General features: G+C 39.4%; 3 protein-coding genes across 4 annotated transcripts; 1 reads left to right on the top strand and 2 right to left on the bottom strand.

Annotated features, from left to right (window-relative positions):
- Positions 1-436: 436 nt before the first annotated feature.
- On the bottom strand, positions 437-3,242 carry LOC105218963 (serine/threonine-protein kinase ULK3). 2 transcript variants are annotated; one of them, XM_011194859.3, is made up of 7 exons: positions 2,811-3,242; positions 2,532-2,753; positions 2,083-2,443; positions 1,662-2,025; positions 1,408-1,592; positions 1,270-1,353; positions 437-675 (listed from the first exon to the last, which is right to left on the bottom strand). In XM_011194859.3, the coding sequence occupies exons 1-7, from the start codon at positions 3,044-3,046 to the stop codon at positions 508-510; spliced, it is 1,620 nt and encodes a 539-aa protein (XP_011193161.3). In that variant the 5' UTR covers positions 3,047-3,242; the 3' UTR covers positions 437-507. The 2 variants fall into 2 exon arrangements, with proteins under 2 accessions (XP_011193161.3, XP_054082303.1); XM_054226328.1 differs by having other exon boundaries at positions 437-1,353; positions 2,811-3,239.
- Positions 3,243-3,441: 199 nt separating this feature from the next.
- On the top strand, positions 3,442-5,850 carry LOC105218962 (uncharacterized). The gene is made up of 7 exons (XM_011194857.3): positions 3,442-3,550; positions 3,808-3,960; positions 4,034-4,172; positions 4,233-4,362; positions 4,433-4,527; positions 4,880-5,116; positions 5,184-5,850. The coding sequence occupies exons 2-7, from the start codon at positions 3,890-3,892 to the stop codon at positions 5,283-5,285; spliced, it is 774 nt and encodes a 257-aa protein (XP_011193159.1). The 5' UTR covers positions 3,442-3,550; positions 3,808-3,889; the 3' UTR covers positions 5,286-5,850.
- A 494-nt stretch (positions 5,851-6,344) lies between these two features.
- Positions 6,345-13,899, bottom strand: LOC105218961 (nuclear pore complex protein Nup98-Nup96). Its single transcript, XM_011194855.3, has 13 exons — positions 13,742-13,899; positions 13,262-13,564; positions 10,865-13,205; positions 10,649-10,803; positions 10,126-10,577; positions 9,932-10,046; positions 9,444-9,865; positions 9,118-9,382; positions 8,296-9,050; positions 7,965-8,224; positions 7,488-7,897; positions 7,288-7,415; positions 6,345-7,221 (listed from the first exon to the last, which is right to left on the bottom strand). The coding sequence occupies exons 2-13, from the start codon at positions 13,533-13,535 to the stop codon at positions 6,871-6,873; spliced, it is 5,928 nt and encodes a 1,975-aa protein (XP_011193157.2). The 5' UTR covers positions 13,536-13,564; positions 13,742-13,899; the 3' UTR covers positions 6,345-6,870.
- Positions 13,900-14,114: the final 215 nt, after the last annotated feature.

Raw genomic sequence — 14,114 nt, 5'->3', positions numbered from 1 at the left:
GAGGACCATTTACACTATGACGCCACTATGCTCCAACCAAGCAGTTTCTACGGAGATGTTTTCGTCCAAATCTCCTCTGTAGTCATCTGCTTGAAGCAAAAAGTGCGTCAAATAATACGCCGAACAGACTTCGGACCCAGACAGCTTCAGACATGCCTTAAAAACCATTCACAGTAGAGCTATTAACACCTTTCTTGACTCCATTCCAGTGAATGAGGTCCGTGGAGACAAACCACACCCTATTTCAGACGACTAGCTAGAGTTGCCACATGATCCGAACCTGTCGAAACAGTTCGTTCTCTGGGCCTCCCGTTAGATGACCTCGATGACCTAGCAGGGCCTAGGAAATCGCTAAAACAACAACAACAACAAGTTCATTTTTTGAGCTTACAGTTTCTTTGACTGCAGAGCACTCTTCAAAATAAAACTCCAAAAATCTTTTGTATGGATTGATAAAACTGTATTTGTGTTTATATATATTTCAGAATTGAAAAATTATTATTAATATTACTTCAATAAAAGCATAAATATATACTTAAATTCTAAAATGTGTGCATAAAATACAAAAAGCAATATTAAGCAGATGCTATAAATTAAATATATGCGTATACGCGTGTATGAAAATCGCTGAGCGTGTTGGTGATACGAATGGAATGTGTTGCTGTAACTGCAGCTCTAATGAATAAACAAATTAAGTGTAATTAATTATGCGATAGTTTATAATTTAAAAATAATATAAAAAACAATAAAACGTTAAACATCACAAAGTTTACGCACAAAAAAAATGAGGAAAAAATAAACATTGACATAGAAAATGTTGCTACTTCATGCATGCAGTCTATGTATTGAAATAAATAAAAAAAAAATTTTAGTAAATATTATAATATATGAAATTTTCTAATTCGATTCAATGTATGTTTGTCTATACGACCATTGCTTGGCATTGTTAAAAAAGTTTTTTTTTCAAACAACTACTTTTATTTTATTTGCTACTACCGCTAACAGTACATACCTATATAAACATATGTATTTTCTATTATGTTATAAATACATACATATGTATTGTGCTATACATACATACATATACAAAATTTGTATAAAGCTACGAAAAAGCGTGAACACTATGCGCTGATTAAATTCGATTTAATCAACAGCAATTCACTTGGTTTAGCTTGCGCTGGCTTGTGTAACACGATTTATGTATTTATCGAAAAAAACTACACCCGTTATTTTATATACTAAGTACTACTGTATTGAACAGTGGCGCACCGATGTTAATTTCTGCTCATCAACCATTTCCTTAGCAGACAGTATGCTCTTAATGCTCTCCGCCTCCTTCATCCAAATCTCCAACTGAAAGGATTGTTGCTTATTAAATTATATTTTTTATAAATACCAGAGAAATACCTGTTGCAGCAGCAAATTACGGCGCTCGCCCTTCGGTTCATTATTTGTGAACGGCACTAACATGCCCAAGGCGGAGGTGTACGCCTCGAGTGCTGCCTTGAATTTGCGCTCATACAAATAGAGCTCACCTTGGCGGCCAATCTCCAGTGCACTCTTCAATTGCGGACTCGAGTGTGAGAGCGCAACTAATGCAAGAGAAAATACAATATTTACCGTTAAGCAATTAATTGTTTAAAAAAAAAAACAATACTTACATAACTGCTTGTAACGCGTATCTGGTTCCAGCACCGCTGCTATATTAGACTGTGGCGTTTGCGCAGTGGAACTGCTTGGCAGCTGCGCCTGTTGCTGGGAATGCACTTGTTTCACTAGTAGATCTTTAGCCGCTGCGGCTTTATATTCAGCATCGATTAGAACATTTTTGATTTCTTCAGCGCGTTTGAGGTAGGTAAGTGCACGATTGCGTAACGCCAATCGTTTGCTGGCATCTGCTTCCTCAGTAATAAGCGGCACAAAATATTGCAACGCGCTGCAGTATAAATAATAAGCCTCTTTGTAATTTTGTTTTTCATCATATTCGACGGCTTTGGTGACGAGATCGGAAGCTTTTTGTAATGTCTGTGAAAATATGGAATAAATCAAAACCCCTTCAATACTTGTATTAAACAGTCCTACATGCTCTGTTGGCAATGTTTTGAGATCGATGAAGGGATGTGCAAAAAACGCATCGAATGAAATACGTTTGGCAGGATCGTGTTCCAGTAAACGGCAAAGTAGATCGTGACACTCATTGCTTATGCTCGCATTCGCCGGTATGGTTATCTTTTCTGCATTGCGTATGCGCTGTAATAGCTCTTCAATGCTCTTCGAAGTGTATGGCGCTTTGCCAAAAAGGCATTCGTATAAAATCACACCAATACTCCATAAATCGGCTTTGGCGTCATATTGGTGTTTGCGCACTATCTCTGGCGCCATATAGAGTGGTGAGCCTTTGAGTTGCTGATTGATTTCGCCCAACTTCAAATGTTGCGCAAAACTGCAATTTATTCATAGTAAAAATGTATTAATATTAATAGGAAATATGTAATAATATTCATGACACATGCGTTTGTATGCTTGCTTACCCAAAATCGGCTACTTTTAATATCACATTCGGATTACGCGTTAACAATAAATTTTGTGGTTTTAAATCGAAATGACAGATATCATTTGCGCGCATATACTGCACAGCGGCTGCGAGTTGACGCAGAAAAAAGCGGCAAGTGGCCTCTGGTAATGATTTTTTCGAACGTATGAAGGCTGACAAATTACCAGCATTACAAAACTCCAGCACAATGTAAATTTTCCTAAAGAAACAATATTAAAGTTCATACAATTAATCACAAAATGGTTTAATGCCGTACTTATCATCCCAAAAGAAATCTTGTAATGTTACAATGTATTTGTGGTTGAGTGAACGTAGTAATCTTATCTCGGTTATAAGGTTTTCGCGTGAACTATCCGATAGCGTTGACATTTCTACAATCTTAATGGCATGATAGCTGCGCTCCTTCTTGTGACGTGCTTTATAGACCGTTGAATAGCTGCCAACACCAAGTTTCTCCAGCAGGTCGTAGTCGGTGATGCGGGGCAGGGTCATGTTGAACGTAACAAATTATGTCATATATATCACTAACACGCTAACTTTTGTTGATGCACTGCACTGCACTCACTTACTCCATTTGTTGTGGTCAACTTGTGAATAAAAAAATATGCGCAAAGGAATAAAAACCAAAAATATAAACGAAGAAATTGAAATGTTGATAATGTGATCAGCTGTTGCTGCAAAACCGTTGCCGTAGTGTTTGAAAAGTGATTGCTAGTAATTGTTTCCAATTGGAATTAATGCAATAATTATTTTGTATTTCAAAAACACATTATACATATTTTCAATAATTTCATAGTTATAATAACCCAAAATATATTTATTTTTGTAAATATCTCAAAATTATAACCAAATGTGCTATTGTAATCGCTTATTTGACACTTTACACAAAGTTTATCCAACACTGAACTAATCGATTACCCACTCGATAACAAAACTTATTAGACAATTGTCAAAGTGAAATTATTCATATTTGGTGGAGCGCATTTTTCATAAACAGTACGATTTTTTGTTGGATTATTTAATTTGTTTACATTAATATTATATATGCATATAAATTATTGTTCAAACAGTTTATGGTGCACTAATAGAATGATATAAATAATATTTAACATATAAAAAAACATTTGCAGGAGTGGTGTTTCAATTTGACAACTTGCCACAGAGTTGGGGGTGACGCCCAAACTTAATCACCAAACAACATTAATTAATGCACAACAAAAAAATTAAATAAAGTGTTTCTTATCCATTTGCAGTCACACATTTACTACATAAAATCTATTAAACTAAACGAAAATCATACGAAAACAAGTGCAGCTACATTGCTAAGGCTTCAACATGAATTATGGCCGTAAGACACCGTCCACGTATCGCTCCAACCATTCGGTGTACTCGCACACCACGGGCAGGTCAGTTCAAGTGTTACATACATATTTACAAACGTTTGTTATTACATAAAAATGTTTTTATTACTACTTTCAGATCCTCGACAAATTTGCATTCGATAAAATCGCGTTCAATGCGCTCAGTGCGCGTGCCATGGTATCAGCGCCCTATTTTGAAGAACAACCAATACATAGATATACAAAAGAACTCGCTGTTAATTGGTATATTCTCTATTGTGAGTTTACTGTGTTAATATTACAATATTGTTCTTTAATAATGAAATTTAATATTTCAGTTTCTTGCACTCTTCACCATTGGCACTTCGATATTCGACATTTATTGTCTCGCTATGGCCGCACCTGGCTCAACCCACTATGGTTACTATATAATCTCGTATGAATTTGTTTACGTCGGCAACAAACATGGTATGGAAGTTTTTTGTAATTTTTGAATAATATACCATACATATTTATTACTTATTTAAATTTGTTACAGTGCGGAACATGCTAATTGTGTTTGCCTTATTTTCGCTGATACTGGGATTAGTTATATTATTTACAAGTATTTTGCTTGTGATTGCACTTAGAAAGGTTAGTGTAAATTCGAAATACAAATAATATACTCTTCATGTTTCTTTATCTGTACCATCAAGTTTTTTTTTTTTTAATTTTGCTATTTTCATCATCTTACACACTATTTAATTTTCTCAAACCTTTTTTGCTTTTGATTTCACTTCATTACTAACATTCATATTATTCCACAAGCTACTTAAAAAAGGAAAGAAACGAAATCGCTTCGTTTTCATACCGGTACGACTCATGAAATCTATGTTTCACATATTTAAACACATTTTTTGATTGATTTTTTTAAATTATTTTTTTCTTTTATTCACGCATATTTATTATACAAAATTTAGTAATTTACACACTTTACCCTTCACAGGAGTACGAGCGCAAAATCCTACCTTGGCTGAACACATTTGCTGTGTTCACTATTTGGCGTTCACTGGCATTGATCTTCTTCGCCATTGTTAACGATTTGATCTTTGCCTACAATATCATTATGGTATTGCTTTGGAGTATCGCTTTAGTTGTCTGCATCTATGGTTGGTGCGTGGTGTACTCACTATTCCTGGAATTAACCAATTTGACAAAATTGGAAGATTTGGCACATTTACGCGTAAGCTAAATGAGTTTCACAAAAATTCTAGCAAATTGTGTATAAAATATGTTTAAATCCATTCTAGATGGGCACGATGGCTTCATTACATGCATCAGCTGCCAATTCCTTGGCTGGTTCACGTCCAACAACACCGCATAGCACTGTATCTACTATGCCAGTGGGTTAGAATGCACACAAATTGCATTTAGCAACGAAAATATTTTTTTTTCTACTTTTCTACAACGTATCATGACTATATCAGTGCAAATGTATACCGTCCAAAATTTTTTAGATTTAACATATACACACATAGATTTGTAACACACCATTTGAATGACACGAATCTCAGCATTCCACATGTATTCATTTTTTTTTAAATATATATACTTAAAATATAAGCTAGAAGCTCGAAATATAATGTTATAGTGTATTAAGAAGTTGTAATTTAAAAGCAGTGCCTTAGAACTTCTACATAACTGTTATGTACAATTTATACAAGAAAAAACTGTTTGCTGTAACTTAAAAATTCACGTTTTATATACAAATTTATTTAGTGTTACATTTTAATTGTTAAACGATTTTTCTACAACATTAAAAGACAAACAAACAAACATCATGTCACAGATTTGTAAAGCTGGTAAAAGTATTTATGAAATATAAACAAAGTTTTATCCGTCCAATTTATATTTTATGCTGTCTCTTTATTTTATAAGTTTGTAAAATTTAATAAAGTTCGATTTTTTATAATGTAACTAACATTTGGCGAAATTCAATTTACAGTAAGTTGTGTTTCTTGTGCCTGGGAATTGTAGCGGAATATTTGTAAACAATAACAAAGGTGCATGTCAACAACAGCTGACAAGCTGTCACTTACACTGCACTACTAATTAAACGAAATAAAAAAATCAAAATTTCAAGAAATTCGAAACAAAATTGCAGAAATTAAATAATAAAACTATTCTGTATAAAAATGGGCACTCGGTAACATTACAAGGAAGTTAAAAACCTGTGTGAAGCGCACGCCCAATTTGCAACTCATAAAATGTTCCCTAGTCAAACATACCTAGGTTTACACTTACGCGTCCAGAAATATAAAACCCACTGCATCCCACAACAATAATTTGAGAAAGATTTTCCACCGATACAACAAAATCCCTTCAAGACCCACTCATTAGTGTCCCGCCGATTCGTTCCGACTCTATCGCTCATAATAAACACAAACTCACATATTTACAACACATAAAAATCACTTTAACGGTAATTTATGATTTTATTTTATTAGAAATTAATGGTTTTACACTAAACTATACGCGAAATCTAAACAAATTGTACGAATTTCTGTGGACTATAACAAATATTTATGGAATTGTGTACTTTTTCATAGGGAAATTAGAGAAAATAAATTCTTACATTTAATTAACGGCAAATGTGAGACCAAAGGTCTAACAAATGCGTGATTTTATGCGGTGGATGGGTTGTTAAGCAACATATTCATATGAAATTTCAGTGGCGTTTACTTTGAAATCACAGCATAAACTTTAAGAAAAAAAAAAACAAAAATATTGGAAATAGTATACCAATTTTCGTAGTAAAAACAACAGTTCTGCTATGATTTGTTTGTAAAACGCACAGTTATTTCACATAAATATGTTACGAAAGTCACCCAAATGTGCATACAATTCAAAACTGTTTGCAATTATATAAATTTTCTTCTTTTTCTTTCACTAAAATTAAACATAACTTTACTACTTCATTGCGGTGCGCATTCAGTGTCATTTAGCCATGATGAGTTCGTTGTTATCGCTAGCATTCACTTTAGCCAAATCATCGACCAGCGTGTCGAGCAGTGCCCGCAGCTCTTGTTGTGCAAATTCCTGTGGCAAAGGCAGCCGTTCCAATGCAATCTTTATAATCAAACATGGATTCAACACGGGACAGACGAGCAGCACGCCGCGCACGAGACAAGCGAGATTTTGTGCGATCTCACTCTGACACAGACGATGTTTGGCCGTGGGGCAGGGTAATAGATTTATGCGCGAACATAAATCAGCCAATTGTGGTTTTAAATTCTCCCAACGTGCCTCAATATCGGCCTCGGTCTTTAGTGATTTCAAGCTCTTGAACTGTGTGGGTGGAGAGGAGTGTAATTATTGAGTGTATAAAAATATTAAATTATTATATAAACGCACCTTTTCATTAATATCAATAAAATCTAAAAAGATTTGTCCCTGATTCGACCAATTTGGTACTTTTATGGTTTTATTTGCCTCCGCACCCTCGAACTGGCTCAACAAATCGTGTAAGTAGTCGAGATTGTCTGTTGTGTGAAGAGAGCGAATAAATAATTAGCTAAATAGCTATTTACAAAATAAAGTACGCTTGCGCTCACCATTGATAACTGCATCGGGTGCGATGTGCTGGAAGATGACTTCATGCGCCAATGCCCATTGTTTTGCTTTCAACAAATATTTGGCCTGCAATTGGTAGTTGCCAATAGCGCCCGCTTTCACGGCTTTTGCATAATCAATCCATTTCTCTGGCACGCCCAAATTATTGATAACGAATTTCTCCTTTTCCGACAGCGCCACATCTTTGGAAACACTCACATAACGGTAAAGTACATTCTGTACAGACAATTCACGTTGATTACGATCCTTAATATGCAATAGCACGAAAATAGCCCACTCCCAGAGATCATTACTCTCCAGTTGACTGGCGAAGCCAACATGCAATTGACTCTCACTCAGCTCGGAACAGTGGCGATAACCGATGGCCTCCAATGTTTGCAACAGCAACCAACTGAAAGCAGAATGAGTTTAAGAAAATGAAATTTTGATTTCTCTGTTTGATTTTTGTGTGTGCATACCTCAAGCGATAGTCCATTGGGTCGGCAGTGTGTGTGGCCGGATTCAAGAGACTCTCCATTGGATGGCTACGTTTCGAGTATAGCTGCAGTAAGTGGTAACGCAAATCGTAAAGCACATGCTTTTCATTCAAATTGGTTTTGTCCATGTAACACGGCGTTGGCGGCAATGAGTAGAATTCCTCTGAGTTGAAGGACTTCTCGTAGGCCAAAAGTGCATCAGTTATAGATGCAGTAGGCGATGAGAGGTACCACAATTGTATCTGCAAATTAAATAATTTAAAAAAAAATCTTAAAAATACAACAACAACAACAACAACAACAATGTGCATACCGCTAGCACTTTAATCCATTCAATGCCATCCAAAGTATTGATAGGACCATGCCCGGAATCCATTAGCGCCACACCCGCAACCAGCATGTACAACTTCATACGTTCCAATTGTATAAATTTATCGGCTTCGTCTTTGTGCCAAGCGGCCAACTGATCCTCCATTAGCTGACGTACAGTGGGGCCCGAAGAGAGTTGTGACAGCAACAATGAAAGATTCACGTCGTCGTAACGCACAGCCAACTCACATGCTTCCGTGACTTTGTGACACATCACCAGCTGCAACAAATGATCGAGATACGTGTGTTTGGACACGCTCTTCGTGAGCAAATCTTTTTCGGTCAATGTATTCTCCAGCCATTCGGAGAGTAAATTGCGTCGACACATTACAGCAAAGTGGGAGGTTGGTTCGCGTCCCTCCAGCTCTTCGTGTTCACCCCATAATGCCAAGCACAGTGACCACACCGAAACGGCATACTCCTCGAGGGGACTCAGGTTAATTTGTTTGATCGCTTCGTCGAGATGTTTCACAATCAAATCGGTGCCATTATCTGACTTGATCCAAGGACATTCACTGCCCTCAATGTCCTCTTGCAGTGAGTTGCGCAATTGCAGCTCCAAATGTGTGACAATGCTCTCCTGGAAGTGTTCGTAATGCATGACGGAGCTTATTTTGATGTGTTGCAACACAATGTTGCTGAAATCATTTGCGGCGCGTCCTTTGAATATATATGGTGCCACATCGTAGAGGTGTTCATCTAGAAATGACAAAAAATTTGCTTCAATGAGTATGTTTTACTAAAGAAAAACTGTAAAAAATATTACTTTGCACTTCATGTTGCAGATTCTTGCGTGTGGTTGGCACAATGAGGGTGTTTTGTGGCCCAAAACCCAGTTTGAAACGCCGATAGTTGTGCAAGCCCAAATCCGCTGCCCATATGCCTTTCAATTTGAAGGCTAAAGAATTTGCATTTGGCACTTGATGTGCCAGCCCTTTCACACTCGCCACTTTGGGTTTCACAATGAATTTCGGCATTTTAACCATTTGCAAAGGTGCTGTTGAGTCGCTACCTGCGGCGGGTGTTGAACGCTGCGATTAAAAGAGAAACAAGTTTAGCTTGACTTTTACTAAAACACTTGAATTGACTTACTTCGGTGTCAATTTCACGCATAATGCTCATAACGGACCCCGACGAAGATGGTGGCAATGGCGAGGCCTGCAGAACGAAATCCAATTGACTCGATGCCTCCGAGAGCGCACCGCCCATGCCGGCCTCCTTCCATATGTTTTGTGTTGAGGCCTGCAAATCTTGTAGATGTTTTCCAAATAATCCACCAGCACGACGACTCTGATTGCGATTAAAATCGTAATTGTTTTCATGCTCGGCGCCAATGCCCTCGGACTTATTATCCAAATCGTCGTCGCCGAAGAATGAAGCCTTCATCAATTGCAGCTTGTGTGAATCGGTGCCGGCTTCACGTGCCAAAAACGCTGTTGGACTAGTTACGCGTGGAATTTGTTGTTGCTGTCCGTCATAGAGCGAATAATCGTTGCCATTTGCTTGGAGAAATTCTAATGCGAAAAAGATGCGAATAAACTAAAATGTAAATCTAAATAAATTTAAAAACCAGTACATACGTGTCTTATCCATCAGCATGAACTCGGCAGACTCATCCATGGGATAAAAATTTCCGGCTCCAGCACCGGCAGCGAGACTCTTTGGATCCAGCGCACGTGCAGCATCCTCAGAAATCTTCAAATCAAACGAAATCAGTTTTGCATTGTTGTAGTCTTGCTTTTTATTTTGAATAACATTTCAACTAAATATTCACCTTTTGTGCATTCTTCAATGCCGACATTGTAATTTTATCTGCTGAAGCAGCATTAGCTGCGACAACTTGTCCCGCCACCACTGCTGTGGCACCTTGCGCTCCCGCTGCAGCGCCCATTTTTGCTTTCTTCGGATCTGTTGGCACACCCTCGTCCTCTTCATCGCTGTCATTGAGCCCGTACTTCGAGAAATGCTTCACACGAAACACCCAACTTCCTGTCTCCGGACGATATTCAATGAAACGTGTATCATTCTTATCACAAACTCGGCGCAATTTCCCCTCCCAATCCATGTCGGCCAGACGCACTGGATCCTTAATGGGCTCGTGCTTGGTTTTGTCATGCGGCCAAACTTGGTCCAAAGTCACTTGCGCTTCGCGATTTAAGCCGTTGCCGATGGGTGGCTTATTGTCATCATCGGGATAAATGATAATTTCCTTGTTGCGGAAGTGTACTAGTGTGAAGAGTAAAATTTTGATTATTTATTTTTTCTACAATAAACAGCTAACAGCTTAAGTGACTTACCTATTTCATCCAGATTTAAGCCAGCCACATCCATTTCCTTGCCAAAATAAACATTACCATAGCCTTCGCGACCCACAGTGAAATTGGGCACAATACAGGAGCCATCCTCGGAGAGATACGACTTTAGATCGTCCAGTGATGGTATCGTGTAGTAACTACAAGAGAAATTATGGCAATCAAAATGCACTCCTCACCCTGCATTCAACTTTAACTTACCCGATGCGTCTTAGTGTGATACCAGTGGGGTGTTCTTCATATTCTTCGGCTCCTTCTTCGAGCACAGAGCGCTCGTCGCCAGGATATGAGCGATTGGAGAATAAGCTTTCGTCATGATGATCGGTGGCATCACGACGTGACGCCTCGCGGCTCGTTTGCTCTTCAAATGTATTCTCCAGCACCGTAGAAACAGTGGGACGACCGAGCGGTGTGCCCGTTGTGCTGGTGCCACCAGTTGCGCGGAAAGTGTCCAAGGGTTTTCGTGGCACCAATTCCGAGAGTGTGCTGTTCAGCGGCACAACGCTTTCAATGCTCGTATTCAAGTTTTGTTGACGCATTCTCTCCACATTATTGGGATGCAACCACGATTCTCGACGTCCAATATCACTCTCGCGTCCAATTTGTGGCGCAATTGCTGCTCCAGGGTATGCGGAAGATTTCGTCGCTGCTTGCGACGTTGGTGGATCTAATGGTATTTTCCCCGAGAATGATTCGTTGCGAAGCGTGGATATAGATGGCTGAGCCACACCGCCCGTTTGTCTATTGGGACTAGTGTTAGTGCTTGAGCTGTTGCCGACCACTGTATTTGTGGGCTTTTGCTTTATTATTAGACGTTTCGCATTTGGTTTCAGACTAAAGGTCTCCACAGACGAATCAAATTCCTCAAGACCTTCGAAAAGCGATTTTTTCGTCAACGCACTCGTGATTGGCTTGACGCGCACTACACTCGGACTGGAGCGCGTAGAAACCTTAAATTGGTTCATTGTTGTCTCGAGTATTGCCTTTTGTGCTGCTGGATTTGTGGCACGTGTGGCATCGGTTTCGTCGCTTCGCTTTAAATCCTTGAAAATGGGATTATCGCCATAGGGGGAAGTGACTTTAGCCAGTATTTGTTGATGTATGGGTGGTTGCTGTTGTTGTTGATTACCACCAAGTCCGCCAAGAGACATATTTCCACCACCAAGAGTACTCGAACCAAATCCACCCAAAGTGGTACCGGTGCCAAAAGCACTTGTACCGCCACCACCAAAAAGTCCACCAGTCGTGTTAGTAGCGCCCTGACCGAGAGTGGAGCCAAAAAGACCGCCGGGCTTGGCGGCAGCATTGCCAAACATTGAAGTGCCAGTGGCAGCGCTGTTAAAATTCAATGGTGCTGTAGATGTTTGTGTGCCAAATGCACCAAATCCTGAAGTCGCAGGTTTGTTTAGCGTTGAATTGAACAAACCCCCACTAGTATTACCCAGTGAGAAATTCGTGAAACCCGTATTGGCTGTAGATGTGGCGCCAAAAGCCGGCGCAGCGCCGAAACCGGTTGTAGCAGGCTTGGCTCCGAACAATCCAGTGCCGGCCGTGCTTGTTGCCGCCGTGCCAAATCCACCAAAGCCGGTGTTGGCTGCCGATGACGTTCCTAAGCCGAATGCAGGTTTGTTAGCATCAGCGGCAGGTGCGCCGAACAGAGATGGTTGTTGCGCTGGCGCTGCGGCACCAAATCCCGCGAAACCGGTTGTAGTTTGTCCAAATGCAGGCGCTGTTGTTGCTGTCGATGTTTGGCCAAACAAACTTGGTTGTGCCTGTCCGAAAGCAGGTTTAGCACCAAACAAATTAGAAGAGTCCGTTGTGGTTGCGCCAAAACCACTAGTAGCTGGTGCGCCGAAAGGTTTGGACATAAAACTATTTGGTTGCGCTGCTGCCCCGAAAGCGGAGGTGTTGGCTTGACCAAATGCACTACCACCAAACAAGCTTTTGTTATCTGTTGCTGTGGCTTGTTTACCAAAAAGTCCGGTAGTTGGTTGAGCGGTGGCGCCAAAAAGACCAGTACCTGTTGCTGCGGGTTGAGTAGTTGAACCAAAGAAACCGGTAGTTGCTGCAGATGTGCCAGCTTGTGGACCTTTTCTATTGGCCATGTAATCTTCTAAACGCAATTCTTCCAAAGATTTGCTCTCGTACTCCTTCATGGCTGTAATACAATGCTGTTTGGTGTTCACATTATTCGGTTGGCCAGCTTTCATGAGCGTATCGGTACCAATTGTTGGTTGATACTTTGCAATAGACGAGCCGGCATTTGCGCCCATCATCATGGTGGTGCCACTACCAAACACATTGCTTGTAGTTGGTTGTGTTTGACCAAACGAACCAAAACCAGATGTGCTGGTGGCAGCAGCAGGTTGACCAAATAATGAAGTCGTTGGTTGCGCAGCAGTCTGTCCAAAGCCTCCTAGCGTACCGGGTTTGACAGCGGATCCAAAAGCAGATGTATTAGATTGTCCAAAAACAGAACTCATATTGGAAGTCTGTTGTGGAGCGCCAAACATCGATGGAGTTTGCCCAGTTTGCTGGAATCCTAAATTATTAAAAAGTTTATTAATCCGTTATTTAGATTTTGTTTACAAAACTAACCTCCAAATGCAGGTTGAGCAGTCGTAGTGCCGCCGAAAGCCGAAGTAGTATTTGCAGCACCAAATAACCCAGTCGATTGAGGTTGTGCAGTATTTGCACCAAACAATGACGGCGTTTGCTGTTGTGTGCCAAAAGTTGGTGCAGCACCAAAAGCTGATGTTGTCGAACCGAAAGCAGACTGGCCGAATGGTGAAGAAGTTGTTGTGCTGTTGAAGCCACCAAATGCAGTGCCCGCCGTAGAGGTGCCAAACGTGGGTTTAGTTCCACCAAACATTGTATTTCGTCACTAACTGCGCAGTTTACCTAAAATGTAATCAAACGAAATGCAATTTCTGACTCACAACGGCAAATTTCACAATGCATGCAACACGCTCTCCATGCGGGGCATGCAACAGCAAAAATAACAATGTGCTACTTGCTAAAATAGAACTAAAAGCTGTGAATGCTTTCGTTATTAAATAAGTTTATTGTTGCACTTACACAAATTATTTAATTTTTATTACAAAAAACTTTAAATGTAATATACAAAAACCGTTTACAAGCAGAAAAATGGCGCTATTGTTCGGAGAATTTCTGCAAATTTGACATATCATACTGTGTGATTAGAGCAAGAGCAAGAGCCAAATAGTTATCGATAACCACATGGCATTTATGATTAATCGTTTTTGATGTACAACTAGCAAGTCCAATTATCGCTATTTATTGTTACAATTTATTTCAATTTAAATTTTTTTTATTGGCATATTTGACGACATAAAAATATAATCTATATATAGAAGGTGAAGTTTCCTCAAATACGATATCTAACAAACAATTAATATGCACTAATAAATAGTATAAATATATTTCAACA

Source organism: Zeugodacus cucurbitae, chromosome 2, assembly GCF_028554725.1.
Source record: "Zeugodacus cucurbitae isolate PBARC_wt_2022May chromosome 2, idZeuCucr1.2, whole genome shotgun sequence".
NCBI classification, from domain to species: domain Eukaryota; kingdom Metazoa; phylum Arthropoda; class Insecta; order Diptera; family Tephritidae; genus Zeugodacus; species Zeugodacus cucurbitae.
This window is presented reverse-complemented; position numbering and strand designations above follow the sequence as displayed.